The following is a 3223-nucleotide window of genomic DNA, read 5'->3' on the forward strand; positions in this document are numbered from 1 at the left end:
GCAGAGTTTTGCTCCAACCTTGATCAAACTCACCTAAACAAGCTAATCAGGGTCTTCAGGAATGCTAGAAAGCTACAAGCAGAGAAGAGTTTGATCAGGGCTGGAGCTAAACGCTCTAGCTGAATCTTGATGGCCAGAGTTGTCCAGCCCTGCTTTAGATTATACTTCTGTCTGCTAATGAAATCATGGAACGTGTTTGTTTATTTCACTGTTATAGGAAGAGCTGCAACAAGTCCTGCATTTGTGGAATACTCACAGAATTCGTCGTTGCAGAAATGCTGTGGCTCCCAATGGCCGTCCTCTCATGATGTATCACCTGCCACAACTTTTTGGAGCAAGAGATTACCTGAAGCCTGTCTCTCAGGAGGCTGTAGAAGCCTGTAGAGAGGAATGCCTTCAGAGAGGGCCATACTCATGTGATGAGACAGTTTTTACTTTATCCTGTCTTCTCATGGAAGAGAACCATCTTCATCCACCCACAACACCTGATGAAGCGATTGAATTGTACCTGTTTCTGAAGGTGAGCCTTCGAGCAACTTCAAAAACCTTCTTGTTGTTGGTCTCTTGTCTTCATACATCTGTAGAACGTCCACTGGACTTTTGAAGGTTTCTCTGAAAATATGTTTGGCTTCTTTAGACATGTTGTCTAAAGCATATTTAGGTAGTTGGATGATCTGTTTGTGTCCAGCTTTCAGCATCAGTTCTTTTAGGTTTTGTTGTGTTGGCATGGTGGTCACACCCAAACGATCCAGAAGATCCAGCAGTTCATCTTTGTCATCTCCAAGGAGATCTTCTTTTAAGGCACAGGAGACCAGATCTCTCTCTGACTGACTCAGGTATAAAAGGAATGAATCAATCATCATTTCATCTGTGACTGAATGCTCTCCAAAAATGAGTGCCACTGTGAAAGCTGTTGCCAGACGAGTTGGAAAATATCCTTGGTCTTTGTATCCTTTGGCCAAGATTCTTCCGATTGACTTCCAGTCTTCCTCCTGCCATTTTGGAGAGAGTGATGGCACTCTCATATCCTCCCCTTCAGCTGCACGATCCAGAAATTCAGACCAGAAGCCTGAGTACACATCTCTGGATACACCATCTTCATCCGCTCCCAATTCATCTATGATACTGTACTTCAATTTGTACGTCATGATCCTTGGGTCTTTAAACTGGCCAGTCATCTCATCCAAAAGAGTGATCCTATGCAGTTTTATGGTTACATGCAGGAGCTCATATTCAGAACCTGAAGAGTTGACTACATGAGCTGCATCCTCCACTTGATCTGCAACAGGACTGAAAGCCTCTTCTGTCAAACTCAAATCAATCACACTGACTACATCGCTTGTTGACGGATAAATTATGTTAGTGATTGCAAAGTCAGAGTCGTGTGTTACAGGCAAGTGCATCGGTTCATAAATCAAAGTGTCATCCAGATGGCATACCATAGATTCACCTATGTATGGGCCTATTATAACTTCAGGTGACTGAGATAAGGAGTCAGTTGAATCAACAGAAATGATAGGAGTTTCACATTGTTCTTGTGGTTTATGCAATTCTGCTTGTGTCTCAGTATCACTCACATTAAGTTCATCATCATGTGGGATGCACTTTGTACTCAGGTAAAATCTTAGCATTCCCATTTTAAGTACTGTGTAGAGTTCTCCCACAGTAATGTCATCTTCAAGCTCTGATTCTTGAAAATCAAAAACATCATGATTAAAGTTCTCCCACAGACCTTTTTTGGACACTCCTCTTGGGAAGAACAATTCCTTTGCTTGACTTAAAATATCAGATTTCTTTGCATTTTTAGAGATATCAATGGTTCTAGTTCCTCCACCTGAGCGCTTCCTTACTTGTTTACCCTCGTGAAACCATCCTATCTCAATTTTTCTTGTTGTTTTCTCAGCCATCTTGTTGTTCTTCAAGTGCCGTCTGCGTTTTGGTTCGAAATTCTCAGAAGAATCTTCATCAGCTTCTGTTCTGTTGTTTATTCCCATCTTCTGTCTTAGCTTTTCAAGCAGAGTCTGTCTTGTAGCATGTGATTCACTTTTGTTGCCATTTTCCTTACAGAAGCGCCTTGCAGCAATCCTATCACCATAGATGGGAATGTACCTTGACAAGCTGTCATCATCAAGCTCTTGGATAGTAGTATCATCTATCTGTTAAAAGATATTAGAAATAAGATTTAGTAGATCCACAAAAAGGAAATGTCTCATAGACAACATTAATAACTTAACATTATGAGTAAATTTAAATAAAAGTTAAAAAAAGAATAATCTAAATAAAAAGACATACATAAAAAGATAAATTAAGGGGTGGGGGAGTAATACGAATAATAAAATCCGGATTAAATATTATAAAAAATAAACTACATTTATTTTATCAAGGAATTTATTCCTTAATTTATTTCCTGTTATTACATTATGTTATGTTTTTACTCTATTTTGCAAATGAAAATAGTTCCAATCAAAGCCACAGCAAAAGGTGTATGAGCAACCCACAACAGTGCCTTGTTACTGAATAAATCCATGGTATTTAAATTTCGTAATCTACTGTATTCATAAAAGACAGTCATTTGGCTTGTTCTGTAGTACCATTTGAACGAATCTGTTTAATGAACGACTGAATCAATCAATCATTAAAACAGATTAAGGCTTTTTTTTCATTAAAAAAAATTCGAATTTGAATTTACGGATTAATACCATTTAAAAAACCTTTAATCTTTATCACTATTTATTTATTTATAATATACATTTATTTTATTATATAAATGTATTGTAAATCCCATATAGAACTAGTTACACCAGATATGAATGACAGTCAAACACATTTATTAAAAGTAGTCTACACATTGCGTGCAACGAACATATTGTAGTTTTTTTTTAAATCCTATTTTCAGTTAATGTTCACGGAGGACAAATAAGCCTGGAGGACGTGATTAGATGGATCATGCACGTTTAATCAGGGTTTAATCTAAACTCTGCAGGGCTGTGGCTCCCCAGGAACTTAGTTGTACACCCCTGGCTCAAAACTTTTTATAGTTTGCATTAGCACAATTCAGTAACTTACCTTGTCCAGCTGCATTTTTTGAATATCTTCCTCTGAAACCCCACGATTTTGAAGAAAACTCCAAAATTCCATGTTGATGTTATTACAGTTGACTTTGATAACTGTTGACTTTAACAGGTTGTCGTAATAGGCTGCCGTGTTGGCAACCCCAAGCAGC

General features: G+C 37.9%; 1 protein-coding gene across 1 annotated transcript in view; it reads left to right on the top strand.

The window, feature by feature from the left end:
* Window positions 1–800, top strand: part of LOC107563623 (uncharacterized) — a 2826-nt gene extending 2026 nt beyond the window's left edge. Inside the window, exons 2-3 of the mRNA XM_016248532.1 lie at window positions 218–520; window positions 711–800. Of these exons, the coding sequence (XP_016104018.1) occupies window positions 218–520; window positions 711–800 (393 nt within the window). The remainder of the gene's footprint in view (window positions 1–217; window positions 521–710) is intronic.
* The last annotated feature ends 2423 nt before the right edge of the window (window positions 801–3223 follow it).

This window comes from Sinocyclocheilus grahami, unplaced genomic scaffold (assembly GCF_001515645.1).
Source record: "Sinocyclocheilus grahami isolate Dianchi unplaced genomic scaffold, SAMN03320097.WGS_v1.1 scaffold882.1, whole genome shotgun sequence".
In the NCBI taxonomy this organism is placed as follows: domain Eukaryota; kingdom Metazoa; phylum Chordata; class Actinopteri; order Cypriniformes; family Cyprinidae; genus Sinocyclocheilus; species Sinocyclocheilus grahami.